The sequence below is a fragment of the Clarias gariepinus genome, chromosome 3 (genome assembly GCF_024256425.1).
Source record: "Clarias gariepinus isolate MV-2021 ecotype Netherlands chromosome 3, CGAR_prim_01v2, whole genome shotgun sequence".
In the NCBI taxonomy this organism is placed as follows: Eukaryota; Metazoa; Chordata; class Actinopteri; order Siluriformes; family Clariidae; genus Clarias; species Clarias gariepinus.
Genome location: NC_071102.1, coordinates 40,842,501 through 40,859,216, shown reverse-complemented (window position 1 = coordinate 40,859,216; position 16,716 = coordinate 40,842,501). Strand labels below are relative to the sequence as shown.

The window sequence follows — 16,716 nt, the reverse complement described above, 5'->3', positions numbered from 1 at the left end:
GTGGAAACACAACCGGATGATTTCAAACGTCATTGAAGTTTCCCTAGACACTGATAGTCTTAACGTCTTAGTCTTTGTGTCTTTCCCTGATAAAACAGTGATAAAACTTTAAAACCAGTTTAGATCTCCTCTTCGCTTTTGAAGTTAGGAACATTCTCGCAAGCACACTAATTAGGCATGAGTTGTAGCCTTTGGGACGTAGTCTAGTTCAGTCCACTGGTGATACAGAATATTTATCATGTTAGTCTTAAATAATTCCTTTTCTTTTTTCTTGTTTTCTTTTTAAGAAGTAAAGCAGAAGCACTTTAAAGCTACAGAGTGAAGGTCAAGGGTTCGATTCTCGCCTCAGAGTCTGTGTGCATGGAGTTAGCATGTTCCCCCTTGTTGGTGGGTTTCCTTAGACACCCTGGTTAGATCACTAAAGACATGCAGATTGCCTGTAGTGTGCATATGAACACCCGTACAGGATGTACCCCGCTTCGTGCCCTTAATCTCCTGGGAAAGGATCCAGGGCCCCCTCGACCCTGTATACAGAATAAAGCGGTGTAGACGATGTATGAGTGAGCGTGTAAGTACTGTATGGGTGGTTCAATTTGCACAAGTTGGTAAAGAATCCACTGGTGGTGTATCTCCACCATTTCAGTAGTGTATCTCCAAAATGATTCTGTAGCTCAGTATGAGACCATCAACTGTAACAAAAGGGGATTTTTCCAGAGTTGAGTTTAACGATGGCGCAAAATGCATGGCTTATGATGGAGGCTATGTTGAGTTAAGAAAAAATGTTGCGCCCACTTTTGCATTACTTTTGGTACAATCCTCATATAAAACCAACGTTTTTTTCATTCCTTATTTATACAAATATCTTTGATGGTATGAAAAACACGTCAGTCATTTTATAGACACCTTATGGCCTAGCGTACTGTAGTTTCTGAGTTTCATGAACATGAGTGTGAATGGGCTTAAAACCTGTTGAACCTGCTTTAAGACTGCGTAAGAATACACTGCAGATCAGACTTATGAGCTTTGGTTAAGATTTGTATGAGTGAGTGTGTGTGTGGTTCGAGTATACATCTAGAGCCATGAGTTTCAATGAGTTGCATCATTACTAGCGGTTTCAGAGCCGCAGGTTGCGCGTCACTATCCACCCAGACGCAACTAGTCTAGAGTGACACATTCTAGCTGAAAGAACGTGACCAGTCCATACTGATTTTGGAATGTGTATGAGAATAATTATGATTTTGAAAGGAGCTTTATCCAGAGAGAAGCCACGTATTGACCCGTTACACCCTATTGATGCACATAAGCTTCCATGCTGCGCACTGTCGGGTCCAGAATCGAATACTTAACCTGAGCAACGAGTGCAGTTTAAGAATCGGTATATCCTGGTTCATCCCAAAGCATCAAGACTGCAAAAAATAAACTGTAGCCTATGCTGTACATGGCTCTTTCCTAAAAATAATGTGATCCTTTCTTACGGGAAAAGAGTTTGTAGAAATACTGTAGTTAAAAGATTGAAGCTAAAAATAAGCTGATCATCTTTAATATAATCAGTGATGTTATTATTTTAGGTTGAAGTTCACGTACATGTCTGTCTGTCTGTCTTTCTGAACTAACTTAATAAAATTTGGTAAGGTTGAGTATCTTACCTCTTGTTAACGCTAAGTTGTACTTCTTCTATACACTCAAAATACACTGTTCGGTAATCCGAGAGTGAATCACAGATGAGAAATCGAAAAGTAAATCAGAAAAGGATTAAGTTTTGTCCCAAATGACTCCAGTGCTGTTATTTCAGCGAAAGTGAAAATATAACCTAATCCCAGTAAAAATATTCTGTTTATCTTTTCTAATTAATATCTATTGATGCAGGTGTTTGTTCACATTGAGCGAGTAGCACATTAGTAACTTATTTTAAAGTAGATTATTAAAATCTGGGACATAACTGTTCATAACATCGCTTTTACTTAACATTCTGATTTCACTTATGGTGCAGCTTAAACTTTAACCAGATATCTAACTACTGCAAAAAGTTGAATAAATTCTGTCCAGCAGTTGATTTAAGACGCGCCCACAGTTTGACGTGTGAGCAGTACGCTGTCAAAGCTGTCGCTGTCGGTTATAATCTGGCTCAAAACTGCTTATAATTTCTTTTCTACTCAACATTTTGATTTCATTCATGGCACAGGTTTAACTTCAGGCAAATACCCAAGGACTGGCAAAGTTTCAATAAATTCTGGTCATCCAGTTTTGTGTGATGCTGTAACAAAATCTGTCTGGACAGACATACAGACATACAGACAGGTTTCTGGTCCTCTAATATATGAAACGTAAAGATATCATCGAAAGAGCGAGGTTTGACCAATGTACAGGAAAAACCTTTCTTTTATTTATGTAGATTTACTATCACCAATGGCAGGTTTTTCATCGAGCCTTGGCAAGCATTTGGTAAAATGGTTGTACTATTGAGACCTGGGTTTGGAACACGGTCAGGGCACAGGCTTTCTTGCAGATAGAACGAGAAAAAAAGGCGCTATCAGCCATATTGTACTTCATTTGACAGATAATAAATAATAAATAGTGTTTTGAAGTCATGTTTGCATCATGGTACTGGAGCCGTTAGATCTTCGTCATTAAGGTCTTGTTCACACGGGTGTTAAAATCGAGCGTTTTTCTTGCGTTCGTAGCGTCCGGTAAGCGCGGATCAAGCGGCGGGTGTTTTCTACACATAGGAGTCAATGAGAGTGTTTACACGGGCTTTGGTGACGTGCGTTTGTCCGGCTGCGCGTTTATACGGCATTAAAAAAACGTTGCATGCAGCTTTTCTTGGCGTTCAAAACCCAACGAACGCAAGGAAACCGCTTCTAGTTCGTTTTCTGCGCGCTCATTTTACGCTTCGGAGGACCGGATATATCCCATGATCCTACATGCTATACATAGGGAAATGCGGAAAAGGGCAAAATAAAAAAAATTAATTGATGAAAAACTTACGCGGAGATTTTAATTTCTTCATAAACCACAAAAAAAACTTCCTTTAATCCGACGTTGTGCAGTCAGAGAGTGAACCCGGTAGCGGCGAGCTTTCATATCCAGTACCCGACACACTGCCCCCACAGGTTAACACACAAACTACAATTTGGGCTGCAGGCTGACGTTAGACAGAGACAAACGAACACCGGTGTAGAAGTCAATCAAGCGTAGATAAACGTCTAGGACATTCAAAACACGTTCGTTTATCCAAAAACTTAACGCCCGTGTGAACAAGGCCTTAGACGTCATCTCAGTAACCAGAAACAACAGTGTCTCAATGTCCGTAACATTGCCAAATTAACCTCGTCTCAACGTTTGGACAAACTAAAAGTCCTTCTGAGTTTGCCTGAAGTTCATGTTAAAACCATCCCTTTAACGTACAGTTTAGGTGTGACTCTTTGTTCTCAGTGAGCAGGAAGTCTTTTAGTGCTGCTTCGAGTTCAGTGCAGAGAGTGCTGCCATTTTATTAGTATTGACTATCGCAGATTGAGTCACTCACTCAAATTACAAATGGACTGTTAAAGGATCAGCCTCGGTCACATGATCATCGTCATCTTATTTTTGTACCAATCGAGTCTCTACTTTACATTTCCGCTCAGTTTGACTTGAGTGGAAGTCATTAAGTCATTTGTTTAAATGCAGTTCATTTCCATAATTAACAGCCGTAGCAGTGTAAAGCTTTATGTTGTGGCTTGTTTGATTTGATCTGTAAACAATCTCTCCAATCGTTTGATCCTGGTGAAAGCAGACTTCTGATGCGAACATTTTGTCATCTTTTCCAGCTGTTTCTACGATGAGAAGCAGCGCCTCTGCGTTCGGCTTTGCTGTGAGTAACTCTATTTTTACCCAAACACTGATTATTTTTTTCCCCCCACATCGCATTAAGGATATTTTTGCACCTGTGGTTCGCACCGATCAATCGTTTGTGTGTTGCTTTGCAGTTTGACGCCACACTAGACGTCCTGAGCTCCATCATCGTGGTGTGGCGTTACAGCAACGCAGCGGCCGTGCACTCGGCACACAGAGAGCACATGTGAGTACCGAGACCATACCGGCGCTTAAAAGTGTTTGAAGTGGATTTCGTCTCGCTTCTATTCAGAGAACTGAGAATTAAAGCCACATTTGGTTGCTATTGGACACATAAGATGCCAAAGCAGCTCAGATATAAGCAGCCACATGCACACAGTTTTAACAGCATTTGGAATATAGCTCAGTGCTTGTATGAAATTTTTGTTTTATTCCTTAGCTATGAACTTTGCTCTAAGACACGTTGAATCGTGATCCAATCAGATTCGGATGAGTTGATCGCCATCATTCCGAGGTGTTAAGTGAACCAGGATTACGCCGTTACTCATTTACTGAACAGTGCTTTAAGGGACACTCAGGTGTTTTTAACTGATCCGGTGTGGATGTCTGATCTCACGGAAGGTATTCGCAAATACCCTTGCATAAGACAATGATGTGTTTTTATAGTGAAATAAAAGAAACATGGCGGCACGGTGGTGTGGTGGTCGACACTGTGGCCTCGAACCTCCAGATTCGATTCCTGTCTCAGGTCTGTGTGTGTGGAGTTTCCATGTATTTGGTGGGTTTTCTCCGGGTACTCCGGTCTGGTTCCCCCCACGATCCGAAGACATGCAGATTAGGCTAATTAGTCTTCCCAAATATCCTGTAGTACGTATGAGTTTGTTTGTGCCCCGCGATGGATTGGTATTACGTTCAGGGTGCATCCTGCTTCATGAACACCCTAAGTCTTTTGGGATAGGCTCAAGGCGACTCACATATACTTAAAGTGAGTTTGTTAGACATTAGGCTAAAACAGCAGGCCCAATTTATTTATAAGAAAGATCAACCAGTGGGTAGCGTTGTTTCTTCACATCTACAGGGTTGTGGGTTTGAATCTCATCTCTGTTCTCTGTACATGTTCTCTCTATGCATGTGTTTAGAAGCTTTCCATCAGGTGCTTTAGTTTTTCAGTTTCAAGACGTGTATTGTAGGCTGATTGGTGTTTATGCTTGTGATGTGTGAAAGGTTGGAACCCCGTTCAAGTCAAACTGGGACTCTTGATAGAAAGGAGAATGGTTTTCTCAGTGCGCAAGAGTTATGATCGGCTGGCCTCCCAGGAACTCCTTTAATGGCCCAAACATGTGGAAATGGCTTGGAGTGAGGTCAGAACTATACAGTGGGATGTGACAATAACTCCCAGGTGAGTTCCTGTTATGTGCAGGTGGTGTTGGTGAATGATTGTGTGTACAGTTCAGAAAGACAGATGCGTCTCTTCTGTGAGCTGTTTTTAAGGATCAGGCATCTTCTGTAAATGTCAACTGGTTTCATGTTTCCATTCACCACAAATCCTGGTTTGACTTGAACACACCATGTAGTATAAAATGGATAAACATAATAATAAAGGGATTTTGTGTGTAGAGTTACTGCTTTCAAGTTATAAAAATGTATTTGCTTCTTAAAAAAAAAATGTAATGGGTTTTGGTTTATTTCTTTTTTTACTTTTTATCCAGTTATAGGGTTAGGGTTAAGGTTACCCTAACCCTAACCCTTAGGTAGTTACACATAAAACAAGCAGGTTTTTATGGTTATTACCTACATTACGTTAAATAGAAACTGAAAATCAGCCCTGTAGGCTTTCCTCGATCGAGGTTAAAGAATATCGGTGTGTGTACACTGGAGGCTCCTTTAAAAATGCTAAATAAATAAAAGGTGCATTTATCCATAAGAAAGTAAATTGTTGCCCTGGACTGAGTGCAGGGCACACACACTTTTACACACACACTCATACACACACTATGGGCAGTTTGGGAATGCCAGTTAGCCAAGTCTGCATGTCTTTGGACTGTGGGAGGAAACCGGAGTACCCAGAGGAAACCCACCAAGCACTGGGAGAACATGCAAACTCCATGGGCACAGACCCCAAGGTGGGAATCGAACCTGGACCCTGGAGGTGCAAGGCTCCAGTGCTAACCACTAAGCCACCGTGATGCATAATTAAACATCCTTAACTAATTAAATATTGAATATATGTTTAGTTCATGTCCATGACAGCGAATGTGGATGATCACCTCTATTTCTTAAAAAGATGCAGGAGAAGAGTCGGGTGGCATGTGTCTCATGGGGCATTCAGTTAGAAGCTGGACCTCTTAGATGCACGCTCTCCTGTGGGTGGTAGTCGATCCAGTGAGTGTTATCAGAGCCGGGCGAGAGAATAGCAGCGACTAAAGGTCAGCCAGGCTTTTGTGTGCTAAGTGAAAGACTGGGAAGTGGAGGACAAGCAGAGACAGATGGAGAAGAAAAAAAGAGAGGAGTGAAGAAATGTGTGCTAGGAGCTCGAAGCGAGCCACAGTCTCCTGAGGATTCTGTGGAGAAGCAGAACGGAGATGGGGATGGGGGATAGAGAGAAAGAGATGAGAGATGAGACATGACACAGCTGAGACTGGAACCTGAGATGTAGTTTAGTGTAGCGCGTTTCTGTCACACGGTGATGGGAAAGGAAAGAAAAAGGGAAGAAAAGTGTCGATTCGGTTCTGGCAGCTCTATAGCGTTGGAAGTTGAACATTCTCCAGCTTTCGTGTTATAGCTCCGTTTAAGCAGCCGGGAAACCGCATGGCTGGGCTCGGGTTGCAGTCGTTGAAGCACCAGGAGACTCTTTCGCCAGGAAAAAAAAATAAAATAAAAACGATGGAGACAGATGGGCAGAGAACGAGACAGAGAAAGAGAGGAAGAGAGTGTAGAACCAGGCTCTCTGAAAGGCACACTAGAGCCTCGTGAGTGGCTGTGGCTCATTTAAACAGCCTCTAATGACAGGAGCGGGTTGTCCATGTCACTTGCTTCATTAGCCAGCAGATTTATGCACACACACACACACACACACACATTTGCAAGTGAGTGATGAGGTGAGTGAGCGAACAGGGAAAAGGAGGTCGAGAAATCACTGGACAGAGCAATGAAGCTATGTGAGGAATGATGCAGAGAAAATTAGGGACTGAGGACAAAACTGAGTCAATAGTGCATTTTGAATGAGGCAGCCTCGAGGAAGGGAACTGAGGATGATGAAGAGTGAGGGTCGGGGTTACCATAACAACAAGTGTCAGCTGTCAAGAAGGAGGTATTTTTCGGTGTTAGCTAACAAACATTAGGTGACGTTTGAGTTGAGATTTCCGTTGCTTAGCAAACTAGCTAATCAGCAACGCTAAAGAATATAAAGCGAAGTTGCTTTTATCATAATGAGGAGAAATTCTGTCGTCTGATCAACCCAGCTCATTGTTAAGCTAACGTCAGCCTCTTTTTCGATGTTGTTACATTTTCTCATTCCATTGTGGTGTATTTTTTTCCCCAGCATACTCTCACATCTTTTGATTTCCTGTTTTCTCCTTTTAGCTTGGCTGTGATTTCTGATTTGCTGTTTCGTTAATCATTTAAAATGAATTATAAGACAAGTTATTCTCTCTATTTAATTTCACTGATTTATCCGTGTAGGTTTGCTAAAAGATTCACTTGTCATGGATTATACTGTAGACAGGCTGAATCAGTCTGGAGTTCATCAGCTGTACGAAATTTTTCCTATGATAAACTAGATTACGTTCCATAATAAACCTCAGGTAGGTCATACGGCACTTCCTTGAGTAACCTCTATGGTAATTCTAAGGTGTCTACCACCGTACTTTGGTGAATACCATGGTACGTATTGGTGAACTTCAGCAGGTATCTAATATGGTACTGTATGTTTGTCCGTTCATCCATCAGAGAACCTCTATAGTCCAATGAGGGATGGTGGAGGCCAATGGTGTTCATTCTCATTGTATTCATTCCCATTTTTACAACCGTGATAGGACCTCAGGTCAACATTCACACATGCATTTAAATCTAACGGACAATTTGGGAATGTCAGTTAGCAAAATCTGCATGGCTTTGGACTGTGGGAGAAGGAAACCAACCAAGCAATGGGAAAACATGCCAACTATGCTAGAACCATGTACCACGCTATATATATTATACATGTGTTCATTGTACTATGCTAAAACCATGTACTGTGGTGTGGTAAATGTAACCTTATGCTTATGCAAATAAGCACCATGGTACTGTCAAAAATACCATGACACTACTCTATATATGATAGAACAGGTGTCAGTGGACTAGCATGGAGCCTGTATCAGGGTATATTTCTAATTAGTAGGGTCAGGTGTATGTGCTTATAAGTTATTAGTAATTATGTAAGGAGGATAGCTAGTTAAGGATAGCTAAGCTAAGCTAACATTAGCATACATATGCATTATCGAGGTTAGCACTCTGCACTAGCTGCTGGTCCATATCAACTGCTCATGCAAGTGGATCAGGTTAATTGATATATAACAAAGATATATATGAATTTCTCAATGCAGATAAATATCGATTATTTTTTTTCCAAGGCTTCATCCAGACTAAGAAAGTTTCAATTAGAGCAATTAGTAACTCAAGGTTAGAAATTTGTAAACATATGACTGCCATTAGAATATTTTATAATAAGATGGAAATTTCGAAACTAGACTGTGGGGCTTCCATTTAAAGCGTTAAAGAACTTAAAGTCTGTAGTTTTCTGTTATTTCTGTTCGGAAAAAAAAAATGAGGCCGTCGAAAACACTTTGTGTCTTTCTCTGACCTCGTTCAGAAGAAAAACACTGCTGCTAAAAATACAATGTGCATTGCCTGAACCCTCTTGTGGTGTACATGGTAATAGAGCTACAGAGGAATATGACGTAAAACAAGCATTATTGTTAATAATATATTAATCGGTTCAGTTCTTTTTGGCAGTTAATCAAACAGAGGTTTATCAATAACATTCCCAATTCATACAGGACAGTAAATGACTCCCCTTCTATAGCATTATATTAACACTCCTATTCGACTTATTCACCCTCTTATTGTATTCTTTTTTTTATTATTATTATTCCTATGATGCTGTCTGTTACCTTTCTGCCGTATTTTTTAATAATCTTGTTTTTTCCTGCTCATCTGTTCTGAAAAATATACTTTATTCATTGTTGGAATAATTAACATATTGTTAGGATCGGATGGATTTAAACCTTGTGGAAGAGACGACAAATGTGCAGCAAACCCACCTGTGCGTTACCTACCGTTAAAGCGTACAGAATGTTCCCTGTGAGGTGTACATTACGCTTTGGTTGGAGGAGAGACTAAACCCTCAGAGCCTCTTTGAAAGTCTCAGATATCAGAAGTTGAGAGATGAAGCTTTGACCTTTGGATCACAACTGCATCACCTGGTGGCTTCTTCTCAAGCCCTAATTATTGTGTTAGAATAAATCTTCTTTAACCAGACCGGCATTCTTCCCAGGAGCCTGTGTGGATAATTTTTTGTTTGGTGAGCCGGTGCGGAAAAGGTCAATAAAGGTCAGGCAGGAAGGAGACAGAGGAACGCGTAGAATACACACACTGTGCTCATTTCAAGCGTGTGCCGCCTCTCAGACATCGGTGATCCTAATGATTTCTGGAGCGTAAATGAAACTTTTATTGATCAAACTGGGAGAGAAGCTTCTAGCTGTGCTTGTTCAGGTTAAACAGTGGCTTGGTTTTGAGGACGAATGTGAAAGAAATGGAAGTGATTAAATTAGTATGACATCTGGGTACGTCTGTAGCAGGAAGAAGACATTTCAGAATCAATGCTGGAGGAATAATCTGAACCCCATTGTCTATGACGCCCTAGATTGTCCCGAACTGCAATTAGACGTGAGCTAATGACATCCTGACAGACGAGAAAAAGAATTTAAACAGTTTAAAATCTTAAATTACAACATCAAAAGAGTTGCTGTTTAAAAAAAGAAGGAAAAAAAGAAATCCTAAAATGGTCACAATATGAGGGGCGTTCAAGTCAAACCGGGACTTGTGATAAAATTTCTAATTTAACAAAAAAATTGAATGGTGCAAACGGTATGTCTGTGAATGCTGATCCCGATAAATAATGATATTTGAAAAACGCCGGATAACTTATATAGCCACCGTCGTTCACCAACACCACTTGCACGTTGCAGGAATTCTTCTGGGATTTATTGCCGCATCCCCCAGTACAGTCCTGACCTCATTACAAGCCATTTCTACATGTTCAGGCTACTAAAGGAGTTCCTGGGAGGCCAGCGTTTCAGACATGAAGCAGGCAGTCCATCATGGCTGTGGCATACTGAGGAATCTTTCTACCTTGATGGTATCCAAGCAAAAGTGAAACGCTGGGGCAAGTGCATTAGTGAAGCTGAAGGATTATAAAGAGAAATAAAGGGAGTTTTTCCTCTCATAACTGTGCTCTGTTATTCTGTGCAAAAGTCCCGGTTTGACTTGAACACCATTATATATTTTCATGTCATTTTTGACAATATCAATGTTATGATTTTGAATTTGAATTTGAATTTGAATCAGTATCATATCGCCCAGCTTTACTTAAACCTTCGAGCTAGTTTTCAATGTATTAATAATTAGGAAGCTTTATGAAATACAGTAGGCGTAATGATAAATATAAACCTTGTTAGAACACAGGCAGTAGTCCGCTTCTTCTGGAAGGATACCTGCCAGCCTTTTGCATAAATACATGCCATTACACGGCTGTCAGGATGTTTTAAATCTTTTTTTGTTTTGTTTTTGTTTTGCTGGAACAGTGTGTATTATTATAACTGTCAGAAATAGACGAGTGAAGAACAGAGAAGTAAACAACAACAGCACCAGATCAATTACAGCTGAATAGAGTAAGAGGAAGTGAAGGGCTGCCCTAGGTTTATTAAGACTTGACTAATGCTCACTCTGAACTAACAAACAGTGTAAACACACTCCCTGCCCAACCTTTCATAATTGAACCATCTGACAAAACACACACATTTTATGACTCTTCTGGTCCGACTGAATTAAATCCAGCGCAGTTAAATCCCCAAATACTCGCTGGCAGGATGAGCATGTGTGGGCGTGTGCGAATATGATTAGTGAAAGAACTTTGACTGCAAAGGTTTCAAAAGCAAAGCTAATTATTCCCCATCAGTGTTCAGCCACGATGAGCCCGAGCAAACAGCTCAGCTATCAGCCGAAGAGCTGGTAAGACCCGTCTTCTTCAGAGGGAAAGGTATTTCCTGTCAGCACAAGGTCTTACTGCCAGACTGGTAGCACATTAGACTATTTGAGCTCGTGTCCTCTTACGGCGCTGTATTAAACTCCGGGGTTAATGCGATTGTGACTCATTGTGAAGTGGAATAAAACGACACCGCCGTTTTTCATCTCAGCTCATTGGACTCCCTTTAAGCTGGTGGCTTTGCAGCAGCTGCGTTTTCCTCGACTCCAAATTAATTTAATTTTATACAACATTCATTAGTGCAGTGGAACAAAACTACAGCACACACACACACACACACACACACACACACACACACACACACACACGAATACACATCTTGAGTAATCATTTGTAACTGCTAGGGTCGAACCAGTCCTGTCAATTCAGTCCACAAAAAAAACAACAACAGAGGTCCTAGAGCAAACCCTTGAGGATAACATGCAAAACTCAACCCAGTGACCCTGAGATAAAGCAAGCACTCAAACACATTAAGCCTCATTAAGGAGAACTGGAATGAGACATGCCTTTTTATAACCGTGATATAATGTGTGTGATAAGATAAAATAAGATAAGATTCTTCCTATTGTCATTATATTGGCTACAGTGAATTTCGCATGGTGTGTGTTTTTTTAATTTTTTATAAAACCTGAGAATGAAAGGAGAAGAAAGAGCATCTGTGAATATACTGTAAGTACAAGCAGCTTAATGAATAATGATCAGGAATTTTTTTAAGGAAAGAAAAGCATTTTGTGACATGTGATTGGCTTTACAGATTTAAATAGGTGGTAAGACACAGCTTAGATAGGATCGTCCCATCGGCCACAGTTTCGAGAGAAAAAAATTAGAACCGTATTGGCCTGAACTGGAAACCAGACAGCAGAGGTTTAAACAGAGAGTGGCGTGAGTGTGTATCATCTCCGGTTATGTTGCTTGACTTCTAAAATACATTAAAATAATATGAGATTATGATTAACACAACTCTTACTCCCTCTTTCTTTCTCTTTCTCTCTCTCTTTCTCACACACACTGTATACTGTAAATGCACCATCATCGACACTATATACAATACCCTGATGTTACCTGTAATGTACAGGTTCTTAAAAGGAAAAGAAATTAACATAATGAGCTTGTGCAGTACCACTGAGATAAATCAAGTTGGCATATTTTAAAGTTACGGTATATGTTCAAAGAAAACGCGCCCATGGTGTTGTGGCAAAAAGAGAGTGGCTACCAAAATCTGATTGGACTCCACAGCAATCAGATCGCACTCCTGTGAATTCGAAATCAGGTTTTGGCAGCCATTGACCTTTTGGCACAACACCATTGATACATTTTCCAGGACAAGAAAAGAGTAAAAAATTTGTAGTAAAACACTGTAACGTTGAATGATACCAACTTGATTTAGCTCAGTGGGACCGCAGAAGCTTCATACGAGTCTCTGCCCTTTAGAATGCATTTTGGATGCAGCCATTGGATGGATCGAGGGTTGTGAAATTTGACCCAAATTATTTATATTACAAGTTTCAGGTTACAAAAATCATGATCGGTGTGCAGCGCAGGAAAATTTATAACGACCAAAATCTATGTCACTTTACGCACTTATATGCACCGTAATTTTGACTTTTAAGAATCTAAACCTAATGTGTACAGATGTAGTTAAAGCTCAGACTTCACACTTCACACCACACCATTTATATAATTTCTTAGTTCTTCCAAAACACTGCATGCTGACTGTGGGGAATTTGTAGATGCATTTGTTTTTCACTGGAATCCGGTACGTAACGTCCCTTTTGTGATGTCAGATGGGCTAACTAGCTAGCTACAGTAGATCATGTGCTAATAATGACTTACATGTAGCCAAGTTGGAAGCCTGACCAGACCAGATAAAGTGAGAAACGATTCACAGCGGGGCAGGAAAATGCAGTTCCCTAAAGATTGTGTTTACAGTTAGATTTACTGTATGTTGTGGAATGTCTATGAAGCGAGCTAGGTCCTGTTATCGCATGACTGCTATTCCCAAAGCATTTCATGTCTTGGTGTTAAAACAGACTAAGCATATGTATATTCTTCTAGGAAAAACCTATTTACATGGGATCTCGAAGAAAGTTAATGAGTCTAATTTGTACATGGTCCATGCGATAAAGGTGTTTACTAGATCGAGTATCAAGTACAACTCCTCATTTGAATCCAAGTCAAAAGTGAAGTCGTAATCTGACCTTTCAAAATAGAAACTCTGTATCCAGTAACATCTCAATTTTCTCTGTAATGAAGCTGTCAGGATTCTGAGCACAACCCTGATCTTCAGCAATAACCTGTTCCCAAGCATCCTCAGCATGCTTATTGCTGGAGCACCAGAGCGAAAGCCGGGAACTTATCTTTTATTCATTAGAGAGATTCGTCACATCAACTAGTTTTTTTCTTTCTTTCTGTTTAATTAATATTGTACTGACCTTCACTGATTGTGAAGGCCATCTGCACTCTTCTAGCATGCATGACGTTGGATACAGTATGAGTAACGATTCAAACACCTGGCTTCTGTGCGTAGTTGATTTTTGCTAGCGCCGATGACGCAAAGCAGCCAGTAAACAAGGGCACTGATGATAAACTTTCCATGGCTTAAAATATGTCAGATGAAGATCTGAAGGAAGGAAGAAGGGATGGCAGTTCTACCAGAACTTTAGAATATATTTCTGCTAGTGGAGCAACACTAAAGAGAACATTTGGCCATACCATGTCCGAAATTTTACTCAACATCAATTTCTTGTTATATAAAAGCAATATCGTGCAGGCGCATTTTGAGTTTTACGCATAACTGACCTCAGCTGTTAAATCTAACCTAAATTGCTACTTTCAATTGATAAACATAAAACTCTAGAGCCCATAAATTTGTTCTAAAAAACAGTAGCAACAGTTTGTTTAAGTGAATCGCAATTTGTGTTAATACTAGGGATGACAATATTAGCACGTTAACGTCTGCGAAAAATCTAGACATCTATTTTTTTTATGCAAGTTAATTAACCAAGTTTGACCCTAATGCCCCCCCATAATCTAGTGATAATGGCACGTATATGTGGAAAACAAGATGACTGAGAGAACATCACCAGGCAAGTTACACTATATGGATATATTTTTTTAAGTTGTTTGCTTGAGCTTCCTTCAAGGGGAACTATAATAAGAATAGATTGAACATAAGATATGGGAGTGGTGGCTCAGGCGGCTAATGCTCTAGGTTGTTGATCTGTGGATCTGGGTTCGAGCTTCAGCGCCGATCAGTTGTCACACCCCATACTAGCCAGCCACTGCATGCAGCGCCGGGCCCATTTAAGAGATTTTAGTTTAACATTTGTTTAGTTTTAATGTTCGCGATGCCTTGCACATCCAAGTGCACAGTATTCATCTCTGTTTTCTAGCATTACTTTGGTAAATACACCAAGCAAATATCTATATCTAGAAAATAGATATAGGTTTTCAGTTCTACACTGGTAGAAATTCGACAATATCCATTACCAAATCGTTGATCTGTCCTCCAGTGGATGCATTCCATCGTGGCTTTGAGCACCCTGACATGCCAGCTCTAGTCATGGATCATTTTATAAAGGTCACATATAAACATGTTGTGGTATAATCTGTCAGCCACTGAATCATTTTGAATTTTCAACCTTAACCACCATGCCTAAAGGTCAGCATTAGCATGAGGCTAATGGGACAGATGATGGAGTGTCGGGGATGTCTAAAGGACGGAGCAGTTACACAACAACTCTTCTGTCTGACACGAGAGAGGCTTGCTGTAGCATAAGTGATAACAGGAACTTACAAACAATATAAATTTTCCCCCATTTGTTTAAGTGCAAATTTGCCCCACCATCCAGTTCTCTCCTGCATTTCCAACAGCTCCTAACCGGAGAGGATGAAGTTACCTCCATGAGCGCACCCTTATCACATTTTGTTCCTCATTGCACAAAAAAATTATGAGCAACCAACCAAAATAGTCCAGAGGTTCATGGATATACATTCAGAATTAAAATAAATGTATCGATCCTTCTCCTTGTTAGCTCTGGTGTGGCCGTGATGCTATTTCGGAAGTGCCTGAGGCTTGGACTGTGTTAACAAACTAAAGATGGTACTCAAAACTCAGATTTAGTCTAATAACTTGATCTTTTGTCATGTTTGCCTTGGCTAACTTATTGTGTGTTTTTCTACAGAGCTTGTGTGGTTTTGGGAGTGGTGTTTGTCCTGTCCGCTCTAACCATACTGGTTAAGGCCATCAACGCTCTCGCCATCAAAGTGCTCCCTGAAGTGGTAAGAAATCATTCATTTACATTTACAGCATTTGCCAGATGTCCTTATCCAGGGTGACGTACTTTCATGCATACATACATCCCATTAAACATCTGAGCACTTGAGGGGTTAAAGGCAGTACTCAAGGAAACCATAGTGGTAGCCTGGTGCTGCTGGGGTTTTACAGTACATGTCAAACCATCACTGATTGTTAAATAAACGTTTCTTTTGGAAACTCTTTCATCCATGGAAAAGTACTCCACCTTCGACTGTCCTTGCTTAGCATGATGAGAACACTGCAAGGGTATGCAGAGTAGTATCAGGGTTTATGAAAAAATAGTCCACTCTGTGCATGAATAAGATAAAGATTGATGAGCTTGGTGAAAGTCCTGATGCGAAGTCCCTTTACGCCGCATAAGATCGATGAGGAGTTTACTGTGCTGCCTCATCCTCGGTTCCTCACTTTCCCCAGTGAATCCTCCGTGGCTTAGTCTTGCTGGCTAGACCTTTTTCACACCACTAACCCATTACCTTGGGGCGAAGGTGCACGACAGTACGTGTTCAAATATTAGTAGGGCCTGCTCAGTTTTCTCTCCTCCAAGGTACAGTTAATCACAGTGCCTAGATCACGCAGGAGCATCTTATCTAACACACCGGTAGTCCAGAAGGTCGTTGTCACTCGCTGTCATCCTGTTATCTAGCCACAGATTAAAATGTCATGCAATTAGCTCTAACCCAGCAAACCAGACTGTTAATTATGATCCGTGAACTGATGATGAACGCTGACAACATCACTAGAATGTTGCAAGTCTCAGTAGCAGCAAGGATGTCAGAATTGTAGCTGATATTTTTATATTTATGAAGCTAGAGTACAGAAACTTCCCATCTGAGGTGTTGCTGTACAAAAAGATGTGCCACTTTTTCTCCCACCATGCTCGTGATGAACTGCTGCCCCTCAAGAACTTTTCCAGGAACAGTTTCCTCATACACCTTCCTTGCCCCAGAAAGATTACCATTGGTGTCTTTGTTCCTGGACCCATTTGTTAATGAGGCACTAAATAATGCTGTGTGCAGCCATGGTTTGTGTGAGAGAAGCTTTCCTGAACTGGGACCTCACTGACCAAGATCTCAAAAAAAGAAAATCAGGTGTCCTGTGCATTGACCTCAGGAGGAATGAAACGGCCAGTTATCCTCATAAATATGGATGTATGCCAGGGCTATTTTTAATGGTGCATTCATAATCATACACAGTAGGGTATTTTAGCAGAAAGCCTTTTGGTCTTAGCTCAGCACCAAACTGGCCAAACAAGGGATTTCTCCTG

The 16,716-nt window shown here is 40.6% G+C and overlaps 1 protein-coding gene across 1 annotated transcript in view; it reads left to right on the top strand.

Moving 5' to 3' along the window:
• The window catches only part of tmem163b (transmembrane protein 163b), a 51,009-nt gene that overhangs the window by 20,860 nt on the left and 13,433 nt on the right, over positions 1 to 16,716 (top strand). The window contains exons 3-5 of the mRNA XM_053492792.1: positions 3,807 to 3,850; positions 3,966 to 4,057; positions 15,319 to 15,415. Coding sequence (XP_053348767.1) covers positions 3,807 to 3,850; positions 3,966 to 4,057; positions 15,319 to 15,415 — 233 coding nt within the window. The remainder of the gene's footprint in view (positions 1 to 3,806; positions 3,851 to 3,965; positions 4,058 to 15,318; positions 15,416 to 16,716) is intronic.